At 40.7% G+C, this 22,263-nt stretch overlaps 1 protein-coding gene across 1 annotated transcript in view; it reads right to left on the bottom strand.

Moving 5' to 3' along the window:
* PTPRG (protein tyrosine phosphatase receptor type G) overlaps positions 1-22,263 on the bottom strand; it is a 716,833-nt gene that overhangs the window by 117,156 nt on the left and 577,414 nt on the right. Inside the window, exon 8 of the mRNA XM_083356115.1 lies at positions 21,518-21,710. Within this exon, the coding sequence (XP_083212241.1) occupies positions 21,518-21,710 (193 nt within the window). The remainder of the gene's footprint in view (positions 1-21,517; positions 21,711-22,263) is intronic.

The raw sequence follows: 22,263 nt of genomic DNA, 5'->3' as shown, positions 1-22,263 counted from the left end.
GATCCAGAAACCAGATTGAGAATGGGAGGAGTGAGTCTTACTTCTATTTCCATAGCAATTACAGCTTATCCTCAACTTATAAATGATTTCCTAGTGACCATTAGCAGTTATAATGGACCTCCCAAAAGCTACTTACAACATATTTTCTAAGTTATGGTGGCCTCACCTGCCACAGTCACTTTGGCTGCTTGGCCAACCAACTGTTCTGTCCCAGCCTATGGAAGTACTTGCTCAACTGCTTTACTCACAAGGAAAACCCCTCTTCATGGAACCAGGCAGGACCCACAAGAAAAACAACCCCTTTTTTATTTTTACACACCTGACTCAATGTCCAAGACTTTGGAGGCAAACAGCCCAATCAACAAAACACAAAGCTGCAGCGTGAACAGTTGCCTTTGGCAACCAGCACCTCCCATACCTCCCCCTTATAGTCCAGCCAGGGTGTGGCTTCTTAATGGCCCTTCTTTTGCCTCTGGAGCCACCCCACTGCCTTCCTGTGTCTTGCTCGCCTCTCCTCTCTGTGCCCCATGCATCTGTATTGGCCCCAGCTGTTTTTCATCATCGTCCAATTCAGGCTCCCAAAACTGCTGTGTCTGCCCCAGCATGAGTAGAGGGGCCAGGCTCCTCGTCTGACTGAGTCTTGGTTCTCCTCAGAGCCTTTCTCTGACTCCAATGTCACTCCAGGCCTCTCCTCCTCATCTGAGTCCTCAGACTCGGCTACTGGATCCACTGGCTGGTGAGGAATCACAACCCCAGCTCATTTTTATGGCTTTTTGCAGTATCCTATGGTTATATGACTGTGATTTGTGAGGTGTTGTTTTTTTTGCTGATTTCTGGTGTTTACTTCCAGTTTTTGGCAAAAAAAAAGCTCCTTGGGGAAAATTGAATTGCTCCACAACTGCCACAAATAATGTCAAAAAATTGGGACTGGTCCTATGATGCCTTTCGCAGAGGACTGAAATGACTTACAACCGCAACTCTAGGCTCAATTACAATAATAAATCGAGGACTACCTACCTGCCCTCTGCTATGGATAAAAATGTCAAAGATCATGCCGAAAGTTAAAACAGGTTATGGCAAGCTGGCATTTTTCTTCTCATTTTTCCCACCCAAATATGAATGATGGGCAGAGACAGGTGACATCCAATAGCCAAAATAAGGTCTTCCAGAAATGTGTGGTGAGCCTGTCTCACCGACGTTGACTATTATTCTAGGTTCCTGTGGTTTGTTCTAACTTCTATAGCACAGCAGAGCGAAGAATTTTTAGAAAAAAAATGGCTCCAGGTTTGATAGGCCTTTTCAAATGGTCAAAAAGAAAACTTCCTTCTTAAAACTACGAGAACTTTGTTCAGCTATTGAGAAGAAGAAAATACACAAGGGAGGAAGTTGCCTGGAAACTCAGAGCAGATTGCTGACGTGCAACTCCCAAGGCGAAATCAGCCTGACTAACACAGAAGTGAGAAGATGGATGGGAGGCAAAGAAGCGAATATCTTGTTTGAGTTAATGCAAGGCTCATTTGGAATCTCACTGAAAGAGATACCCTTCTGGACAAGCCGAGCCAGCGATGCGAGAGAGAATCAGTGACACGGACAAATCAGAAATGAATTTATAGTAAACACTGGCAAATCCCAAGGAAACTATACACCTTTGATAGTGTAGGAGCTCCCAAGATAAAATAGACTTTACTTTCACCAGATCTATCTGAACTCCTTCAGAGGAGATATAATACAGTAGCTGAAATAATATCCCAGACAGGCAGACTAAAGTCACATTTCTCCAGCGTAACGTAGAAGCTGCTTTTGAGGAGTTGTGAAAAACATGATCCATATGGAAGGCAGGATATCCAGAATGGATAAACAAATCCTCCAAGTAGACTAGCTAGAACTTGTCCAGGAAATAATGAAAAATATTGCTCATAAATCTCTCAAAGATTGATGAGTTATTGCAAATCTGAAGGCCAATGTTATATATTCACACTTTCCGTAGTGACAGGCAATTTCTGTGGTATATCTGCAGTATGCCTCTCTTTCATATGAATGACACCGTCAGCTCTCTTGGAAGTCCAACTTGTAAGCTTTCTTGAAGATACAACCTTCTCATATTCCAATATGAGGTTCTTTAATGATTAGAGAGTTCAACATCTGGTAATCAAGGACTGTACTTAGGAAACAATTCTTTGTGAGGAAAAAAGAAGACAGAGTTGCTTGAAATAATTTATTGATAAGAATCATAAATATGGTTTATGGTGGACTTGTAAAAAAGTCAAAGCTTTCTGGATTAAAATATGGTGGAATATGCAAAAGATATTTAAGAAAAAGATAAGGTTTTCTCCGCAGTTGTTTTTGTTGGGTATTATTACAGATTTTACTGTTATAGATACAAAATTGATGTTGAACTTAATTACGGCAGCAAGACTTTTAGTAGCGCAATATTGGAAGAAGGAGGAACTGCCGACTATAGAAGAGTGGACTTTGAAAGTTTCTAACTTGGCGGAAATGGCAAAGATTTCAGCATATTTGAAAGAACAATCGCAACAGAGATATATTGTGGAATGGAGAAGATGGATTGAATATATTCAGAATAAATATGGGACCAAAAAGTTTCACTTAGCATTTGAATAAGTAGTGGTTTTATATGATGTAATATTAGTTATTTGTTAGTAATATAGTTATGATTACAGAAAGTTAAAGTGTGATAAAATTTAATGTTTTATTTTTGTTGTTAGCATATTTTAACTTAAGTTTGTAAGTTTATACCCTGTATTCAGCTCTGGGAAGTCGGGGAGGGGGAAGGGGAGGGGAGGGGAGGGTGGGGAGGGAGTTTTTTTCTATTTTAAAAAAATGTATTGTAAAACCTTTCAATAAAAAAAAGAATCATAAATATGGCTGGAGTATGGGTGCCACGTGGGGATTTATGTTCCTGGAATAAGGTTATACAATCACAAAATCGATAGAAAGCAAGATGTGAGTTTCTCCTTCCCCTAAGAAATCTAACATATTTGGAAGGCAAGGATGACTAGTTCTTTTTTTTATTTCTGAATTGATTGGAGTCTCACCCCACCCCCTCTTGCAGGATATGAGTCTTGCATTCAGGGGCCATTGAAGGATGCCACTGTGCTTCCAATGAACATGTGGATTGTGTGCGTGAAGCCAGTCCATTTCTAGGAGTACTAAAACATGTAAGAGAAAGGTGAAGAAGAGCTTAAGGAGCTGGTGATGATTCCTGGTAGTGAGTTGTAGTGATTTACTACTCTCCACGACAGGACCTGAACATGACAGTTGGCCACAAATCATCTCAACCCTATCAGGAGAGTTGACAGGCTGAGTAAGAAGAGTACATTTGTATACACAGATGATTTAATGAAGTTGCCAGTAATGCCAAAATCTATTAGAGCCTGTCTTCTAGTGCAAAATGAGATTTGCAAGGTAACAGGAATGGCTAAATGTCTCTATACAGCTCTGCAGGTCTGGATTCTGTTGAAGCTCTAGTTACTGCAGCTATGGAACCTTTGGCGATAGAACCATCTCAATTCTGATTGGGAGCCTTTAGATCACCTGTTGGCCAAATGCTCTTCTTGCCATAATTAGAGTGCTCTATTGATGCAGTGGCACCCTCATGTGTAATGGCTAGATTCTCCACAGTACAGACAGAAGTGGATAGTAAGCAGGCTTCTGTTGAATCCCAGCTGCATGGGTTTAACTTCAGAAGTTTCCAATGTGTAGATGGAGTGAGAGAGGGAAGGGAATGAAAGGAAATAATAGTATCTTCACTTCCCATACAAACTTCCCCAATATCCATGCCCAAGAAGTGTGTAGTGGGGTGCCCCAGGGCTCTGTTCTGGGCCCAGTGCTCTTCAACATCTTCATCAATGATTTGGATGAGGGGATAGATGGGGAACTCATCAAATTTGCAGATGACACCAAGCTGGCAGGAATAGCCAACACTCCAAAAAATAGACTTAAGATACAGGAGGACCTTGTCAAAGTTGAACATTGGGCGCAATCTAATAAAATGAAATTCAATGGTGAAAAAAGTAAGGTTCTACATTTAGTGAAGAGGACTTCCAGTTTTGCGCAGTAGTGACTTTTTGAGGTTTTGCAGATTCTCTGCACCCCCACAGCTAATTTCGCCCTGCCAGAGGACCCTAAATGGGTCTAAGTCACCCTGGAGAGGTGGCGAAGAAAAAAGAGTGCTCCAGCAATTCTGGAATGGCGGTGGTCATACCGTTTGACTTTGGGAAAGCGTTCTAATCTGACAGGAGAAAGGCTGGCTGTACTGCATTGACCAGCCCAAGCTACTTGCAACCGAAGTCCAAAAGTATTAACCAGCACAACTGTGAACAGCGTGCTTGAAACTGGTTGAGGAATTTGATCTCCTCTTTTCTATTCTATATTTAATTTCCTGGAAAAGATCCCCAAGAAGCAAAATACTTCCAAAAGGGAAGGAGGGGGATTTCCGCCCCACCCTTATACTACGGAAATGGCAAATTAATCTTTTTATGGAGGATCAAAATTTATGGAAGTGAAATAAATATAAAACCTGAAATTTAAAAGTTAAATCTGTATAAATCTAAAATTGTTGAATTGTTAAGACTCTCATTCTAAAGATAATTGTTCATTTTGGAAATTAAAAAACAAATAGTTGCTGACACCTAGTGGTGAATGAAGACTATGACAGCTATGATTTTAATATAAGACTTGGCAAAACCTGGGAAAAGCTAATCTGTCTTTGTGACCTTCAAAGCTTTAACAGCAAAGAACAGCTGTGACAGAAAAGAAAATAATATGGGCTGTAGACAAAGAGAGAATTATAAATTTTAGAAAAAAAACCTTTTTTGAACTATTTGGATTACAAATATCTATTTAATCAGGTCTCTAAAGCTATTTGCAGAGAAAAGAAAGGAAGAGAAAAACTCAAATTCTTGGCCATCATGGATCATGTAGAAAGAACATATCAAGAAAACATAAATACTCCACATAAGGAGATATATAGTATACCGCAACTAATTCAAACAACAATGACTTTAAACCACAAAAAAAATCCAAAATAACTTTGAAAATATAAACCAATCTATTTCCAAGTTAACGCTACAGCAAAAAAATTCCCAGAAAACAACAACAGAGAAGGAGCAGATAAAACAGATAAATAGATATAAAATTGAGAATAGAGACTTAAAGATGGAACTTAACAAAACAAGAAACATGATTTACCGTAATCCTAGTGGAAAAAAATTCACAAGAATTGGAAAAAACAATTTATCCCTTAAGACTACAAAATAAATCTGAGGACAAGAAAACAGATTGGATAAAATGGACTTTAGAGATGTCAGGAACATCGGCGAGAAAGTAAATGATAAGAAAAGCGGAGAGAAAGAAAAAGATTTTCAACAAACATGGAAAGGCAGAAACCCTGTACAAAGACACTTCATCTGATTTACTTTTTATATCTACAGTAACATTTACGAACTTATGGAAAAACCTTTTGATTCAGCAAAATACATTGATTAAGAAAGATATGGGCAAAGGAAAAAGACCAAAGTGGAAATCAAGAAAATATATGATGGGACCTACCGGAGAGAATACCGGTACTTAAAAAAGAAACATTTCTTTAAATATGGTTAAAGAAATAGAAAAGATTTGGAATATGTATGTCATTCTAAGAGGGATGAATCCCCTAAATAATATACCGTAGTATGCTTCCCCCCTTTTTGTTCTATTTCTTGATATGAGTAATACAAAAAAGTTGAAATGGCTTAGATAAAGGAAATGTTTTACATCTTTAAATATGATTGAATTTAAGAAAATTATAATGGATAAAAATGTTTTGAATAAGAGTTAAAGGAATAGATGACCAGATGTATTAAATGGAATATTTAAAGATTAAACATATTTTTAATTACGGTTAAAAAGAATAAGAAATTTTGGACACAAATATATATTAGCTTAGGAGGGATATATATTTTAAGTAGTATGTTATTTTTAATGTTTCTTTACTCTTGCTCTCCTTTCTTTTTTTCCACTGTTTTATTGTATCTAGATGGTTCATATGGAAAAAATAGAGTTAAATTTTTAAATGTAATTAATTTTTGAGAAAATCTTAACAAGTAAGAATACTTAGAATTTTGTGGGAGAAACAAAATAAGGACTGTAATAGGATCTACAGAGAAGACTCCTGCGAGTCCCTTGGACCGCAAGGCGATCAAACCAGTCAGTCCTAGAGAAGATCAACCCCGACTGTTCTTTAGAAGGCCAGCTCATGAAGCTGAAGCTCAAATACTTTGGCTACCTAATGAGAAGGAAGGACTCACTGGAGAAGAGCTTAATGCTGGGAAAGGTTGAGGGCAAGAGAAGAAGGGGACGAGAGAGAATGAGGTGGCTGGATGGAGTCACTGAAGCTGTAGGCGTGAGCTACAGTCAAGAAAAAGCAAATGCACAGGTATAATATAGTAGTACCTCACTCAATATAGTAACTGTAAGAGGTATTTTGGAGTCCTAGTGAACAATCACTTAAATATGAGCCCGCAGTGTGCAGCAGTCGCCAAAAAAGCCAACACAGTGCTAGGCTGCATTAACCGAGGGATAGAATCAAGATCATGTGAAAAGTTAACATCACTTTATAATGCCTTGGTAAGGCCACACTTGGAATACTGCATCCAGTTTTGGTCACTACGATGTAAAAAAGTTGTTGAGACTCTAGAAAGAGTACAGAGAAGAGCAACAAAGATGATTAGGAGACTGGAGGCTAAAACATATAAGGAATGGTTGCTGGAATTGGGTATGTCTAGTTTAAGGAAGAGAAGGACGAGGGGTGACATGATAGCAGTGTTTCACTATCTCAGGGGCTGCCACAAAGAAGAGGGAGTCAAGCTATTCTCCAAAGCACCTGAAGGCAGGACAAGAAGCAATGGATGGAAACTACCCAAAGAGAGAAGCAACCTGGAACTAAGGAGAAACTTCCTGACAGAACAATTAATCAGTGGAACAACCTGCCTCCAGAAGCTATGAATGCTCCAACTCTGGAAGTTTTTAAGAAGACATTGGACAGCCATTTGTCTGAAATGGTATAGGGTTTCCTGCCTGAGCAGGGGGTTGGACTAGATGACCTCCAGGATCCCTTCCAACTTTATTATTATTTGTCTCATTGCTCTCATGAGGGGTCTGGGGTAATTTTTCTCATTCTCATTCTTCTTCTTCTTCTTCTTCTTCTTCTTCTTCTTCTTCTTCTTCTTCTTCTTCTTCTTCTTCTTCTTCTTCTAATTATTATTATTATTATTATTATTATTATTATTATTATTATTATTATTATTATCATTATCATATAAGTCACCATCAGCTGAAATAATGCAGTGTACTCCTGCTCTGAACACTTAAATCTATTGAAGATGGCAAGTCTCAAAGTTGGCTACTATCTACCAGACAGAATCCTCAAAATTACCTCTAAAGCGGAGGTCCCCAATCTTTTGGGCACCAGGGACCGGTTCTGTGGAGAGAGATTTTTCTGCAGACCACAGGGTGTGTGATTTTGTGTGCTGCCTGCATCCTGCGGATGGGGCTTTGCTTGTTTGTGCAGCCCGGTTGCTGTCATGCCGTGGCCCGGTAGTGGTCCAGGGACCAGGGGTTGGGAACCCCTCCTCTAAAGTACGCTTTTGCCATTATCTAAATCAGGCCTCGCCAGCATGAGAAGAGAGGATGTATGGTCTGCAGCTCTCTCAATCAATAGACTCATCACGAAACTACAAGGATTTAATCAATAGAGAAGCTCTTGGATCTCAAGAACATACATAATCCACTCAGAACAAGGAAGGTTTGGATACACATCATATTTATCTGGCAAGAAAGTAGGCATTTGCTTTCAAATGGTGCAGCAGCAGCAGCAGCAACTGTTGTTCTTGGGCTCCTGTTGGATGCGTGCTCATTTGCTGTTGTTGTGGTGGTGGCTGGCTCTGCCTACCTGCCAGTCAGATATTTGACGTGGTACAGCTGGGTAAGAATCTTTGCTGTATGATAGGATGAAGCTATTTCAAGAAGCTGATTGCCCTCTCACCATATGAAGTAGAGGCAATGTGATTTTGGGTTGTGGAAATAACTGACCAATCCTAGCTCCAAACGTAGCTCCCACAACGGAGTCTCCCATCCAAAGGCTAACCATTACTTTTTTTCCCCCCTAGCTCAGATAAAAATAAGCCAAAGTGAGCTAAAAGGCGGTCGAGTAATAGGAGAAAAAGCATAGCGTTCCATAGAAATTTGGCGGTATACGGTCCCTTCCCAAAGATCAGAAGGAAAAAATCCCTTCCTCTTCATGCAGCCGAGTTGATTTCTCACACTGATAGAAGAACAATGAACATAATAATGCACCAGCTACTGTTCACAGGATCAATTCTTATGTCCTAGGACCTGGCTGAAACATATTTTAAAGCTGCCCCCCCCCACCTTTTTCTGACATGAAAAGAAATTATGATTATGATCAGAAAAGTGCTGGATATGCCTGCGTTCCAAAGGATTTTCTTCTTATTGTGTATATACCACCTTATCATTTAGAGTTAAAAGTTAGAGTTTAAAAGAACAACCTTTGAAAGCCACCCACCCCTCCAGGAGGGCTTGTGTGCAGCTGCGGGTTGTGCACCAGTTACACCCTTTCCTGGATCAACAATCCCTGCTGTCAGTAACCCACATCTGAGTTACCTCCTGTTTTCACTCTGGCAACACACTCTTACAGGGCGCTGATGTCATATTAAATATATTAGATACATTTATAACCTAATCCTCGACTCTAGTCATGTTCTACATGGAAGGACCTTAGTCATGTGGTGACCTGCTTATAAGGTGATATTTTTTTTAAAATCCCATTTATATCCCGCCCTTCTCCGAAGACTCAGGGCGGCTTACAATTTTAAGCACAAACCAATGTGCTTAGCAATAGCCTTCATTCTATGTATATGCCTGCTTATTAGGGCTTTTGCCCCCCCCCCCAAGCGGCATTATTACAAAGTCAGCTTATTGCCCCCAACAATCTGGGTCCTCATTTTACCTACCTCGGAAGGATGGAAGGCTGAGTCAACCTTGAGCCTGGTGGGACTCGAACCTGCACTAATTGCAGGCAGCTGGTGTTACTTAAGGAGGCATTAGCCCACTGCTCCACCAAGGCACTCTCTCTCTATATCTATATCTATATCTATATCTATATCTATATCTATATCTATCTATCTATCTATCTATCTATCTATCTATCTATCTATCTATCTATCTATCTATCTATTCTCTATCAATGGGTTTCTATCCCATATAAAGATGTCTCACATCACTATCACACATAAGAGGGGATACTATATTTAATTCAGGTTGCAATAACACGTACTATATAAGATATTCTACACTTAATTCACGGTGTTAGACACTAAAATTTAAAGAAGAAGCAAAAAGAAAGCAGACAGAAAACATATTTGAAAAGTCTTTTGGGTTTCCTGTTTTTAACCCCATAATACATTTTGGTTATTAATAGAACCAAGAGAATGCAACCTTAAAGACTGTTTTTTAAAAAAAAAACAAATGTAGAGGTTCTGAAGCGTGTTAAACATCTGTTTGATAGTATAATACAAATAGAAACATGCCAATCTTATACTACCTTATGAATATTGTTTCTAGATCTGCTTATTGTTGTGGGTTGCATGTATATACAGGTAGTCCTCGACTTACAATGACAACTGAGCCCAACATTTATGTTGCTAAGGGAAACATTTGTTAAGTGAGTTTGCCCCATTTTACAACCTTTCTTGCCAAAGATTTTAAGTGAATTACTGTGGTTGTTAAATTTGTCAAACTGGTTGTTAAGTGAATCTGGCTTCCCCATTGACTTTGCTTTTCAGAAGGTCGCCAAAGGGGATCGCATGACCCCGGGACACTGCAACTTTCATAAATGTGAGCTAATTACCAAGCATCTGAATTCTGACCACGTGACCATGGGGATGCTACTATGGTGGTACGTGTGAAAACCGGTCACAAGTCACTTTTTTCAGTGCTGTTGTAACTTTGAAGGGTCACTAAATGAACTGTTATAAGTTGAGGACTCCCTGTATGCATTTTACTTTATTTAAAGCTTCTATATAGACTATAAGGCCGTATCTCTTGTTTGTTTCCAGGACTGCTCAGCATAGCAGCATAGCTACTGTAGCTTTGCTTTCTTCCTTTGTGCGGGATGTAACTGTTTCTAGACTGAGATAGATGGAAACAGATGGTGACGGAAAGAAATCTGAGAGAAAAAATAAGAATAATGACCACTGATTGCCCTGTCTAAAAGGGGAGCGAGTGGGAAAGCAGCTCTTTTGTTCTCTGAAGTTCCCTAGGGGAGGAATCACACATCCTGCACACTTCAGTTGCACCTTACACATTCATACTGATATGGCCAACACATTTTAAAAGGATAAAACGGGTAAACTTGGAGAAGCTGTACATCCTTATGCCCCCCCCTCCAGGTTTTGGACTTTAACTGGCTGAGAAAATGAAAGTTTAAATCTAAAGAGCTGGATGACAACAATTTGGAGAAAAACGATTTGGAGAAAAAAAGACACAGGTAGTCCTTGAGCTTGTTGATCAGAAGGTCGGCAGTTTGGCGGGTCGAATCCCGAGTGCCGTGTAGCAGAGTGAGCGCCTGTTACGCGTCCCAGCTTCTGCCAACCTAGCAGTTCGAAAGCACGTAAAAATGCAAGTAGAAAAATAGGGACCACTACGGTGGGAAGGTAACAGCGTTCCATGCGTTCCGTGTGCCTTTGGCGTCTAGTCATGCCGGCCACATGACCACGGAGACGTCCTCGGACAAGCGCTGGCTCTTCGGCTTTGAAACGGAGATGAGCACCGGCCCCTAGAGTCGGAAACGACTAGCACGCATGTGGCGGGGGAACCTTTACCTTTACCTTTTTAGTCCTTGACTTAAGACTGTAATTGAGACCGAAATTGTGATTGTTATTCATGCTGGTTGATAAGCAGGTCACCACATGTCTGTTCCCAATTTTACAATCTTTTTGTGATGGTCGTTAAGCAAACGCCACAGTGGTTAAGCGAATCCATTGTCTGCAATAGGTATTTTTGCCGGAAATTGTACATAAAGAGCCCTAGTGGCGCAGTGGTTAGAATGCGGTACTGCAGGCTACTTCTGCTGACTGCCGACTGCCAGCAGTTCGGCAGTTCGATTCTCAACGGCTCAAAGTTGATTGACACAGCCCTCCATTCTTCTGTTGGGGGCAATAGGGTGACTCTGTAAAACCACTTAGAGAGGGCTGTAAAGCACTGTGAAGCGGTATATAAATCTGACTGCTATTGCTATTGCTAAATACCAGTTTCCAGCAAAAAATGCAAATTGAGGTAATGGGACCTTGGGGTGCTGCAAATGGCTGTAAATATGAGCCAGTTGCTGAGTGCCAAAATACAATCACGTGACCATGGGGGATGCAGGTGGCTGTCAGAACTTTGAATCTGAGTCGTAAGTAGCCCTAGCGGAGGTCTGTTGTAACTTTGAACCGTCACTGAGTAACCAGTCATAAGAGGACTACCTGTATAGTCAAGAAATAGTACTCAGCCTGATAATCAAAGAAACTCTATATAGGAAGACGCATGAAGGAAAAAGATAGTCCAAATAACCTAAATTCACACAAGAAGTATCACAATACCAAAACAAACAATCACAAAGAGCGTTGCAATGTCATTAGCAATTGGGCAATGCTCCAGTTGGAAGCAGAATGCATTTTAAAGCAGAGCCTGCAACAGAGAGGATTCAATGGGATACTTGAGAAATATTCCAGATACAGATTACACCCAACACCACTTTGCAGGTGCTCAATTACAATCCTTCATTAAAGAAGGCTAGGGTTACAATTAAAGCTAGCACATAAAGGCAAATCCCTATTGATGAGGAGCCAGGCGGGGGCAATCAGGCACCTTTGGGGAGGCAATCAGGCATCTGTGCCAGAAAAAAAAAATCTGATGTCAAGAGAACCTCTGGGGGACTTTTCGGGAAAATGTCGTAAAGCTTGCAACAGCGCACCTACTCCCAAAGCCTTAGTGACAATAAAACAAAAATGCTTCTGTAAACAACAGCTATTATTTTAAATCAAGAGATACTGAAACAGAGGACAAGGAGAACACAGGCTTTCCAATCATTGTATATTCCCTAGATGTGCTTATATGGTTGGGAAGCTTCCACTATTCAATCCCCCCTTCCCCAAATCAATATCTGCTTCATTGATTATAGAAAAGTCTTTGATTATCTTGATCATGATAACCTCTGGCCCTGGTTGCTAAAATCTGTTTTACTGTAAAATAGAATTAAGTATCCATTATTATTTTTTATTCAGGACAATTCATGGAGAATACCTAATGGTTTTAGATTGATCTATATTATATGGTTTTTTCCAATTTGGAGGGGAGCTATGCCATTTAATATGCTGATCAATAAGTCACTGTAACAGAAGGAACATACAAACAGCACGCACATTTTAAGCCACAAAACTTATACTATCAGACAACAGAAAGGGATACGCAGATATTTAATTTTACTCCTTGTGAATAACAATTCAGCTGTGCTTGGTTGGCATTTATAGGGTTACTGGCTGTTTGTCAAGGAAAAATATTCTTTGTACTTTCTGTGTGAACTTGCAAATATGAGGTGGTGCTCCGTTGCAAGTGTAGATAAGAGGGATCAGACAAGAGATTCGGTGCTGTGAGCAGATTGTATTAGCAGAGGAACTCTGCATATGTCCCTAAATGCAAATTCATAAGATGGAAAACTAAAATCAGTTCCTCCAACAGACACGGTATTCCAGAAAGGAAAGAAGGGTGAGATTGGGCAGAAGCCAACTTGAATCCAATTATTTGAGGAACCTGGATAAAAATGTTTCAGTGCAGAAGAAAGAGAACAGAAAAGCCAATTACGGAAATATTTTTTGACACTAGTAGGGTAATGGGAAAGAGTGATACTCTGTCTACACCATCCATAGTCCCATATCAATTTATGGTATATTTTACCTGAAGAAAAAGATGATATAAGGAATATTGTTTTACTTCACCATATTTTTCTTTTCTGAGACAGGCAAAGAAGAGAGGTAAAAAACAAGGGATCTAGCCAAGCAGAGTTTCAACATTCTTAATTTAAAATATAAAGCTTAATTTAAAATATAAAGATCGTGTCATAATTGCCTACCAGAATGGGCAAATGGATTAATAGTCTATATCTGATATTATCTCTGGAGCTTTTTTGACAGCTGGAGTCCTAAGCATATTGAGGGCTATGGACACAGTGTTGTAGAGCTGACCAAATATTTCAGTCAGTGAAGCATCTTCAGGTAAGATGCTGTGTTGATAGTATCATCAGTAACATTTAACAGGAAATGACACTATAAAGAAGAAATAGTTAAATCAGTGGTCTTCAAACTTGGCCCTTTTATGACTTGTGGACTTCAATTCCCAGAGTTCCACAGCCAGCCACGCTGGCTAAGGAATTCTGGGAGTTAAAGTCCAAAAGTCATAAAAGGGCCAAGTTTGAAGACCCCTGAGTTAAATGCTTATCAGTACTTCCCAGCCTTTACTTTGGAGTAGAGACCCAAGGAAATTATACTTTAGGGCACTAAAGGAGTTGGAGTCTTTCCTTATTACTAAATCTGGAATGTGTGGTTTTACTACTATATATCAGACCAGAATCAATAAATCTTATACCAGATCAAATTTAAACATTGTTTTGAGATCTATGAGGACTTAGCTTTTCACCTTTTAAACAATTTTAAAAATCATTTTTGATTTACCTTGACAAGAGAAATATTTTTGGGGGTGGGGTGGGGTGGGGGGAAGGTTTCTAAAAATCATTAAAGTTTGCTGAGATCTCTTCATAGCTTTCATCTTTATTTTTGATAAGGCCTTTTAAGTATTAAAATTATGTGGGATTTACCACAGAATATTGCTTTCAGTTCCCATGCTATCTCTCATAATTTGCAACAGTTGGAGCTGTCTTCTCTGATGGGTTCCATAGATAAACCGTAACTCAGACTCTCGTATAACATAATAGCATAGCAATAGCATTTATACTTATATGCTGCTCCATAGTGCTTTGGATGGCTTGCAATATAAGCATTATTTGCATATTGCCTCTGACAATCTGGGTCCTTGGAAGAATGGAAGGCTGAGTTAACCTTGAGCCCCATCAGGATTGAACTCCAGGCTATGGGCAGAGGTAGCCTGCAATACTGCACTTTAACTACTGAGCCACAAAGGCATGTTCTACGTAGATAACATAGAACAACCAAAGAAGAACTAAATCTTAGGTAAGAACTAGATTGTTCCCCAAGGGCCATTGTGTGAACTTTGATAATTAGTAGGACTACGCACAGATGCAATGATAAGGGGCAAAATGTGATATAGATAGAACACTTGTGATCATGCAATAAGGAGCACTTTAAAGCTTGTTTTTTCTTGGATCCATAAGCCCAAGAAAAGACAGATCTTTTAAGGTGTTCTTGACAGGTGCTGTATGCACACCCATGCAAACTCCAAGGTGAAGATTTCTGCAGGCTATAATTTATTTATTTATTTATTTATTTATTTATTTATTTATTTATTTATATACCGCCCTTCTCTCAAGAGACTCAGGGCGGTTAACAGGGCAATACGTAAAAGACAGATACAAAAGTTAAAATTATTAAAACATGATTAAACAATGCCCATAGTACAAATTTAAAATTAAAGTCATAATAACAAACCCACCCCATCCCATCAGGCCAGGCCCGCTTCCTTAAAGAGATGGGTTTTAAGGTCGCGCCGGAAGGAGCGGAGGTCGGGCGCCATCCGGAGCTCTACCGGAAGATGGTTCCCTAAGTCCGGTGCACCCACAGAGAACGCTCTCCCCCTGGGGGCCACCAGTCGGCATTCTTTGACCGGCGGCACCCTGAGGAGGCCCTCTCTGTGGGAGCGTACTGGGCGGAGGAAAGTTGACGCCGGCTGCAGGTGCTCCCCAAGGTATTCTGGACCCATGCCATGGAGGGCTTTGTAGGTCATTACCAACACCTTGAACCTCACCCGGAAGACAACTGGCAACCAATGCAGCTCGCGGAGCAAAGGTGTAACACGGGAGTATCGGGAGACCCCCGACACAACTCTCGCGGCTGCATTCTGTGCCAGCTGGAGCCTCCGAGTGGTCTTCAAGGGTAGCCCCATGTAGAGAGCGTTGCAGTAATCAAGACGAGAGGTCACGAGCGCATGAGTGACCGTGCGCAAGGCATCCCGGTCTAGATAGGGCCGCAACTGGTGCACCAGGCGAACCTGGGCGAACGCCCCCCTAGTTACAGCTACAATATGGTCTTCTAAAGAGAGCTGTGAATCTAGGAGGACTCCCAAGTTGCGAGCCCTATCTACAGGAGGTAATGACTCAACCCCCATAATGAGGGGTGGGATATCCTGAATATCCCGGGATGCCGGTACGCACAGCCACTCAGTCTTGTCGGGGTTGAGACGAAGCCTGTTCCTCCCCATCCAGACCCGGACCGCCTCCAGGCACCGGGACATCACGTCGAGGGCATCATTGGGGTGGTTTGGGGTCGAAATGAAAAGTTGGGTATCATCAGCATACTGATGATACCCAACTCCAAAACCACGAATGATCTCACCCAGCGGTTTCATGTAGATGTTGAACAGAAGGGGCAAGAGGACCGACCCCTGAGGGACTCCACAAGCGAGAGGCCTCGCGGTCGACCTCTGCCCCCTCGTCAACACCGACTGCGAACATCCCAGGAGATAGGAGGAGAACCACTGAAGAACCGTGCCTCCCACTCCCAATCCCCTGAGACGCCGCAGCAAGATACCATGGTCGATGGTATCGAAAGCCGCTGAGAGGTCTAATAGGACTAGAACAGAGGAGTATCCTCTGTCCCGAGCCCTCCAGAGATCATTCACCAGCGCGACCAATGCCGTCTCCGTGCTGTACCCAGGCCTGAAGCCCGATTGGTACGGGTCTAGATAATCCGCTTCATCCAGGACCAGAGGGAGCTGATGCGCCACCACACTCTCAACAACCTTCGCAAGGAAGCGAAGGTTGGAGACCGGACGAAAGTTATTCAAAACAGCCGGATCCAAGGTAGGCTTCTTGAGGAGAGGTCTCACCACCGCCTCCTTCAAGGCGGCGGGAAAACTGCCCTCACTCAAAGAAGCAGCTATAACCGCCTGGAACCAGCTTCGTGTCCCCTCCCGGGCTGCATAAACCAGCCAGGAAGGGCACGGGTCCAATAAACATGTGGTGGAGCTCAGCCTCCCCATGATCCTGTCCACTTCCTCCGGAGTCACATAATGATTAGGAGTACCATATCAGGGCTGCAAAAATATTGACAAACACTAGGCGTCAGCAAGGGAGTTTTTGCATTGATTTGATAAAATCAAATCGTGGCTGAATGCCAAAATGTTACATGAGCCTGCTGAAAACCAAGAGGATAAGGTTGATAATTAATTTCATGTATGATTTATGAGTCTCTGTTTTGGAACTCAGTTTTGACCTGCAGCTACAATAAAATGCGATTAGCTAATGTGTGACTCAGTGTATTTTGTGAATACAAGCTCGGTAATGGATGTATAGTTCAGTGGGTTGACTAGACCCAACCGACCAGAGAAATAAATAAATAAATAAATAAACCATGGGTTAATAGGTTATTGAAAGACGTCCAATCTCTCTCGTTCACCCAAATGCATTTTGCTCCTAATTAAGAGGCTACTTCTTGGGTAAGCATAAAACAGAGCATGAAACACTGGAGATCCTGATACCCTGAAACAACTGAACAGACAAGAAAGGAGATAATTAAAATGGAGCTAACTGGAAGACTAATCACTCTTCAAATCTCTGTTTAATCGTTGCAATATATAGCCGTATGGAGAAGAACTGTGTAGCACCATAACATACCCCATATAAAACTGTCAAAATATAATATCACAGGCTGCAAAAACAAGCAATAAAAAGAGGATGTGATTATTGAGAGGACAACAACAACAACAACAATTTGGCACATAGCTGCGTAAATGGTACAAATTATTTACAGGAACAGTGGGGGCAAACAAAATAGGGCCAAGCTTTGCCAAGGTATGGTCACCACCCATGGAGGACTGTTTCTGAAATAATCTACAGGAACAGCTATTTCAATGCAGAGATTTAGTCCCAGAATATCCAGCTTGAAACACCATTCATGGATCCCAACTTCCAGTTATTTAATTTTTCATGACAGTAGTTCACACCATTCAGCTGATCAGCTATTTTATTCTTCATCACCTTTGCTTGAAGCAAGTGCTGGAAAGCATCACCTTGCTGTTTCTCAGCAAGAAATTTAAGTCAGCTCTGTCACCTTCAGAGTGTTGTATGACCATTCATTTTAGATTGGTTACACTAGAAGAGAGGTGGGTTGTTGTTTTTTTTTTAGTCTGTAAAAATCTACCAAGCATTGTTTCCCACTAAGCACTAGACAAGCTGGAGAGGTGCATGGCATTTGTCACTGTAGGCACAGTTTTAGCTTCAGACAGACCCTAAAGGAGGAACAAGCTTAAAATAAACATTCATTATCTTATTCAGCCCACTGAAAGCCAGAATAGGTGGCCTATACCTGCAAGCTGTTAGAAGAAATACTGGTATTTTACGATGACTGTTTTCACTGACCAGGAGGAAAGGATAATAGCAAATGCTAGTTAAATTCAGTTAATGAATCATGAGATGTAAAGTTAGTTCTAGTCCAGGGGTAGGCAACCTTGGCTCTTTTATGATTCGTGGACTTCAACTCCCAGAAATCCTGAGCCAGCCATGCTGAGGAGAAAGGGAGAGGTTTCCATGCTGAGCCATGCTGGCTCAGGAATTCTGGGAGTTGAAGTCCACGAGTCATAAAAGAGCTAAGGTTGCCTACCCCTGCTCTAGTCAAAACCAAAGTTGAAAAACCAGCAGTCTTAGGCCAGACCTCTAGATGGATTCACATTCCAATTCTGGCTACATTAAAGATAGTTTTGACATCATAAACCTTTGTTACGCTCTCCTACAAGCATTACTCAAGACAGATTGAATCCATTTTGACATAAGCCGAGATTTTGAAAGAGTTCTCAGTGCCATCCAATCCATGGTGACATAAACAGTAGCTGGAACAAAGAATAGCTCAGGGAACGAATCTTTCTGTAGTCTAGTAATCTAGTCCAAGTTCATCAATATAGGCACAAGAACAAATCCTGGCCAATAATTTTGCTATAATAATGGAGTCAGTACTATTTTAAAGGGGAGAAAAGTCTTTTAATGAGTCGTACTGCGATCCTTTTTGCAGAATTCGCATCTAGAAATTCTCAAATGAAATGAAATATACAATGAACCGGTGTCTCTTTCAGGCTGAGCTGCACAATTATACTGCAAACAGTGTGCAATGTACTTATGATTGCTAACTTCATGGCCTTACGGCAATCATCCAGAGGGGTCAATAATCTTAACCACACAAAAGTGTTTTGCATGTATCAGACCTTAAGAAATAGCTTTGTACTGAATACAATTATCCAGCTACTTAATGCTCCACACATAGCGAATATGAATCAAAGTGAATTTGCCCAGGAATTTTACAATTCAAGTCAGGGGTTTTAGTTTAGACAGGCAATACAGGAAACAGAGCAAGTCTTAAATTGAAGAGATCTGTGTCATTATAATGGAGTAAAGTTGCCTATCACAATTTTGCTTTTCTTTTGTTTTAATTAACTATTTTCCTGCCATATATCTTAATCTGTGCAATCTCATCAATTGGGAAGACACATGAACCCCTTAGTAGTGTCTGATATATGTTCTTTTCTACACTGGTGCCATTGGTGTCTGTCAGCTCAAGCTTTCATTGAGGAAAAATTAAAGTACAATAATTTAAATATACCTATCCCTCATTTTGGGAGGAAGCATAAATTACAAATGTGGAAAATAGAAAATTCAAATGCATTTGCTTTAATTGATTGAGTAATCATGTGTCGTCAAGACGGGGTCAATTCTGAGTGACAACCTAGGCTCCCCAAGGCCTTTAGGTCTTCCAATGATACATCCATCATCACTGTAACTGAGTCCATCCACCTTGTTGCTGTTCCTTCTTCCTATTCAAATTTTATCAGTCCATTCTCAAGACTGCAGCTATTCCTCCTTTCTGCAAGGCCATTCTTACGTACCATTACAGAAGGCAACCTTAGCAGCAGCTCAGTATTGTGTTCTAATGATCAACCTATTCTCCAGAGCACCTGAAGGCAAGTCAAGAAGCAATGGATGGAAACTAATCAAGGAGAGAAGCATCCTGGAACTAAGGACAAAAATTCCTGTCAGTTAGAACAATTAATCAGTGGAACAACTTGCTTCCAGAAATTGTGGGTGCTCAACACTGAAGGTTTTTAAGAAGAGACTGGACAACCATTTGTCTGAAATGGTATAGGGCATGGGTGTCAAACTCGCGATGTTACATGATGTGTCACGACGTATCGTGACTTTTTTTCCCATTGCTGGCAATGAGGTGGGTGTGGTTTTGGCGTGACGCATACGGTCTTTGGGCCGGCAGTTTGACACCCCTGGTATAGGGTTTCCTGCCTGAGCAGGGCATTGGACTAGAAGACCTCCAAGGTCCCTTTCAACTCTGTTGTTCTATTCTATTCTATTCTATTCTATTCTATTCTATTCTATTCTATTCTATTCTATTCTATTCTATTCTATTCTATTCTATTCTATGCTATGCTATGCTATGCTATGCTATTCTATTCTATTCTTCTCACCAACTCCAGACAACATGATCTGTGATGAGGATCCTGGGAATTGTAGTTCAACAATATCTGGAGAGCTACACATACTCCATTATAGCCAATGCCACAAACCAAGAAAAAACTACCTAGGTTTATACATAATGTTGCTGAATTAGCCATTTCATTGTTTTTAGATGTAATGCTAACCCATAAACCAAAATTATTTAAATTTCTTGATGTATTACCCCATATTATTTATCCATTTATTTCTACAATGCCAAAAGTTGGCTTGTAATCTTTGCTCTCGATAGGATACAATTCTATGGAGCTACTTTTTATTTTGGGTAACGAATTCAGAACCATTCTTACTGAGCCCAGATGCCAATAAAATAAATAAAACACTCTACATAAGGGTGCCGTAACATTTTTGCAGCAGCTATTAACATGGGAATGCAGGCATTCATTCAAAGCAGGAAAATCTTTGTAATTCTATGCAGCATATTTCTAAGGGTTGCTCTGAAAATAAAAAATAAAAAAACCAAGTCCAATTTGCTATTTTATTCTAATGCAAGCTATTACCTTTCATGGGGGCCCAAAGGTGGCCAACACATCAGCAATAAATATTCATGTTTTCTGATGTTACAAAGCCCATTCCAATCTGCCACCACCACGCTCTCATTAAGGGGCCTGAGAACATTTATTCTGTTAAGGTAACCTTACACTAAAGACCCGGTTGTGCTTCTACCCTGGACTACCTCGCAGGTCTAACAATAATGCCTTTAAAGCTGTACTGAGCCAACCTACTCCAGCACCACAAATTTGAGTGTTTTCAGGTTTTTAATAGATACTTGGGGACCCACCTTAGCTGAAAAAGCAGGATGTATCTAAAATTCCTGAACTGATTAAATGGGGATTCATGTCTCTCTGGCATTTTTGTTGCACCCAAAAGGCCTCCTACAGAGAGCAGGCAGTTTAATGCAACAGCATCATGGAAACACAGTAAAGTTAAAAGGTGGTCTAAAAACTCTGCTTTTCAATATTTTCACAAAAGTACCTGGCCTCCCTGCCCTGCGGCAAAAAAAGGTCTGCAGTTTCAACAAAATGATTGGTAGTGACAAAACAGAAACTGTCTCAGGAACAGTAACTTTAATTTTTGCTGTTGTGTTTTTTTTTTCCATCTGAACCGTCAAGCCGTCAAATTTATATAACATAAAAAAACTGCACACAAGCACGGGAAGAGGGGCAATTCATTGGAAAAAGCACGACACGTGTGTATGTGTTTGCGTGTGTGAATCCCCCGTGGGATTTATTACTAGTTCATCTGTATGTATCAGTCCTTCTTTAGTGCCAGTTGAGACTGGCAACTTGGTCATTAAACAAATCAGACGCTAAGCAAAATCTCAACTGTGTTTACAGTCTTACTTCAGGTTTCTTTTGCTTTACAGATCTGCAAAGGTTGTATATGTGACAATTGGTTGCAGAGTTATTTTTCCATCACCACTGTAACTATAAATGGTGGCAGTGGCTAACCAAGATTCCTGAGCGCTGCTATTTGAGCGATGTGAAATGTGTTGAAAACAAAGTACATTGATCAAAAGCCTAATGATCACCTGTGCTTTCCTGGCCATGCTTCCCTGATCACTCCATGTATACAAACATGCTGGCTCAGGAATTCTGGGAGTTGAAGTCCACAAGTCACGAAAGGGCCATCATTCCTCCTCCCCCTGCCCCTAGAAGGGATGATGCTTCCCCAGATCCTTAATGGACAAAGTCACTGTACCTTTGGAGGCTTCGGTGCCCAGTGGATTTTCGAACATGCTAGTTAAAAGTTGGTTCCAAGCATCCTTCACAGCTGACTTGGAAACAATCCTGTTGTTTAGACGCTGCTGAGGCCGGAAGTTATTCCGTAGGTATTCCACAGATTTCACATGATCTTGCTGTTCTGTGGTAAATATGGAATAGAAGGCTTCCAGCTGAAAGCCATGATCAGGATAAGGGGAAAGGAGGAGAAAAAAGACATTAATTAGAAAAACAATGTGGTGAAATGTGGGCAGCTGATAATAACACAAAATGGCAGGAAGTCCTGATGCCAAGACTGATAAATCAAACAGGAAAACGTCTGCCCACTGAACTCCCTGCCAGCAGCCTTATCTAGCCTCATTGCTATTCTGCCAGGCAGCCAAGAAAACGCTCTAGAAAGTTAATGTCAAAGAGAGTCAAGGAAAAGATTATTTCCTAGCCTCTTCTTACTATAGAGGCTTCAAGATGTATATATTGCGCTCTGTCTCCATTTTATTTTATGTTGTGTTGTGTTTTTATTTTACTACTACTATTACTCTGCCAAAGTGGGATACACAATCATTCCAGTGTAACATCAATTACAGCTCAAGGTATGACATATTCCCATATTCCCATTTCTTCTTTACAGAAGATCCCATACCCATGGTGTTGCAGGCTAGCCATACTATTAAAAAAAGGAGTCAATGATAAAATGGTCAAGAAATTTTGGATATACGATTGAATTAG

This window comes from Vipera ursinii (assembly GCF_947247035.1).
Source record: "Vipera ursinii genome assembly, chromosome: 2".
Classification (NCBI taxonomy): Eukaryota; Metazoa; Chordata; class Lepidosauria; order Squamata; family Viperidae; genus Vipera; species Vipera ursinii.
The sequence above is the reverse complement of the archived record's forward strand: the minus strand, read 5'-3'. Positions and strand labels throughout refer to the sequence as shown.